The following is a 3,009-nucleotide window of genomic DNA, read 5'->3' on the forward strand; positions in this document are numbered from 1 at the left end:
GTAAACAAGATTTGTGTAGTGGCTTTTTCTGAGGTTGGCAGTCAAAAGGCCACAGCAATGAGGCTGCCCATGGTGTTAATCCACTGAGATACAAAGCAATACAGAGATGAGACAGTTGAGAAGGAAAAATGTTTTCTTGGGGGTGAGTTTCAGCGGGAAATTATTTTGATCCTTCATTTTTACTGGTAGCACAGACACGACGTGTTTGTGTCTATGTAAAACATATGCTGTAACAGTGACACCTTTACTCTTTCTCTTGCTAGCTCATGTATAGAATACAATTGTTTCCTCCAGTGATAAACCACATGATAAGAATGAAGGCCTTTAATTCCACTACTCTACTGGTGCTTCACACCCTTGTTACAAACGCAGCGCCATGGAGGTTTTAAATAACTGCAAGATTGTGTTCCAAGGCTGCTTGTGACTGAAAACCTAACAGGAATTAACATGTTTTGAAGCATATATGCTTTTACTTGTCACTGCTTTTACTTATTGTGTTTATAAATGTGAGTTCTGATCTTGCAAAAGCTTTCCCACTTTTGTAACTTCCTCTAGGAACAAATACATGGAAAATCCAATACTCAGGAAATTTCCCTGGTACAGGTATTTTTGGCTGAGATGAGGTTAGCCATTTGGTCTTTATTTAGCCTCAGAAAACTTTTCCCACTCTTCTAACTTCGAAAAAGGGAGGGAGCAGGTTAACTAAATGAAAGTTTGAAGAAAATGCAAATACTGTATTTTATCTGACAAACAACATGCTGAAAATAATACCAAAATAATTATAAGGCTCTGAAAACAGCAAGTTAAAAATAAAAGCTGAACTATGACCTGACAGGTAGGTTACATTTTCTTCAGTTACCTGTACACAGCTCTCAGTCAGTGGCTGCTACGTACAAATATTTTTTGGAAGAGTTTGGCAGTAAATAAGAGAATGCTCTCTACTTCAGGAATAACCAGACAAAATCTACGTCCTGTCTTCTGTAGGAACTCATGCTAGATGATGACAGGGTTATCTTAACATCTAGGTATCGCTGCGAGAAATTCCACTGACACAGAAGTAGCACAGTAAGTAAGCCATAACCAGTACCTTTTCTGGCTTGCTGGAGATACTTGGCCAACAAAGCACCGATGTTTGCTCTCTGGTCAATGCTTCCATCCAGCCGTGACACAGATTTCAGCGGACCAGCAGACGAAGGGGCGCGGATGTGCCGGTGATGTTCTGTCAAGCTCTGCTCGAGCTCAGCAGCCAGTGGATTCCCATTGTGCGAGCCCACAGTTTGCTGTCCGAAAGAGCTCACTGAGAGCACAGCAAGGAACACGCAGATGCATATACCGCCGTACATTGCTGGAGAGAAAAGGAATGATAGGATGTTAAAATGACCAAATTTACTACATTGTATGTTGTCCCTACATCCATCTTCCATTGGGGGTGCTGGTTTCTGAGCAAACTAGGGTTGTGCTGGGCTTTTTTTTTAATGCAGGTAGCTGTGGGATCTGTCTTAAGTTGGAAAACATGTATGTGAATAGTTAAATAACCCCTTGATAAGAAGAAGATACAATGGAAGGAGTAAAATTAATTCACTGTAGTATGTGCTATGTCTCCCAGATCTACTCAATTCTTATTTGCTTTTCTTTTTTGGAAGAGGTATTTCATTAAATCTTAAGGGAGATGAATCCAGCTCTGTGAAAAAACTCAGGATTCAAACACTACAGTATTTTGCTGTTGTATGAAAACCTGCTGTTATTACAAATACTCAGTTTTGACAAGTTCTACAAAGAGCCTTTACTCTATCAATCCTTCGTTGGTTTGAACCTCTTTCAAGAGGTTTCATCTCATCAAACACAGAAAGAACAAGCCAAAACTTGTACTAAGGAAAGAAAAAACAAAATCTAACACCCCTCTCCCCCAAGCATTTGATCTAAAAGCTGAGGTCCTAAAAGCTGTTTAGTTAAAAGCTGTAAGAAACAATGTGCAACTTAACAATATTATTCTTTATATAAAACAAAGAATTCAAGTGTAACAAAATTTTTTACTGCTTTTTAAAAAAAAGTATGAGACAAAACAATGTCATTTGACTAGATTGTTTGCTCATATAAGCTGAAATAGTATTTTTCTGGAAACACAGAAATTACTCTGTTTTTAGGAAAAACAAGGTACCTCGTACTTAATGCTATAGGGGTAATTTTCTGTTATGAATACATGAATTATCTCATCTATGTGAGAATTTTTGAATCGTTTAAGTTTTTAAACAGTATACCGAACATTTTAATTTTAAAAGAGGAGAAAATTAAGTTTATTTGCCCACCACATACACTAGAACGAAAACATTTGCAACGCATGAAATATGTTCTTTTAGTATTCTTAGGGGCTGAATGAAAAATGCCAAAATGTCTCTCCAGCATGGTTGTTAGCGGTGTACCCATGCAGGTTTTTGGTACTTAGAAACCAAAGGTGTGTTGCATCCTTTCCATAAAGATATATTTTCAACAGATCTGTATTTTTTTTACGCGCATATATATATATTCATGTACATTCTAACGATTCCAAACACAAAATCTCACCGCCGCCGGTAGTCGTTTCTTTCGCAGATTGCTCCAGCGCTCCCCCTCCCCGCCCCGCGGGGGGCGCAGCGGGCGGCACGCCGCCGGGCAGCCCGCAGCTCCCGCAAACCCTCGCCCCGCGCTGGGAGACCGACCGACCCACCCGACCCTCCGGCACCCCTCTCCCCGTGGGGAGCAGCCCGAATTCCTCTTCCCCCGCCGGAGCCGGGTGCGTTTCCTCCAGCAAACGGCGGGATGCCTTCAGAGCCGCCGCACAGGTAGGCGCCAGACGCCCCCATCCCGTGTCGTCCCCCTACGAGCAGAGATGCAGTCAGAGGAGGGGTGACGGGTCCTTCCTACCTTTCCGCTGCGCCTTCCCGTGGTCGGACCCGAGGAGGGAGCGAGGCCCGCTTGTGTGCTCAGGCAAGGAGGGAACTTAGGGGCGACTCAGCCTCGGCCCCTTAAATA

At 42.5% G+C, this 3,009-nt stretch overlaps 1 protein-coding gene across 1 annotated transcript in view; it reads right to left on the reverse strand.

Annotated features, from left to right (window-relative positions):
* CCK (cholecystokinin) overlaps positions 1–2,970 on the reverse strand; it is a 6,307-nt gene extending 3,337 nt beyond the window's left edge. The window contains exons 1-2 of the mRNA XM_009894987.1: positions 2,902–2,970; positions 1,088–1,345 (exon numbers count right to left, since the gene is read on the reverse strand). Of these exons, the coding sequence (XP_009893289.1) occupies positions 1,088–1,343 (256 nt within the window). The 5' untranslated portion in view covers positions 1,344–1,345; positions 2,902–2,970. The remainder of the gene's footprint in view (positions 1–1,087; positions 1,346–2,901) is intronic.
* Positions 2,971–3,009: the final 39 nt, after the last annotated feature.

Source organism: Charadrius vociferus, unplaced genomic scaffold, assembly GCF_000708025.1.
Source record: "Charadrius vociferus isolate BGI_N301 unplaced genomic scaffold, ASM70802v2 scaffold51, whole genome shotgun sequence".
NCBI classification, from domain to species: domain Eukaryota; kingdom Metazoa; phylum Chordata; class Aves; order Charadriiformes; family Charadriidae; genus Charadrius; species Charadrius vociferus.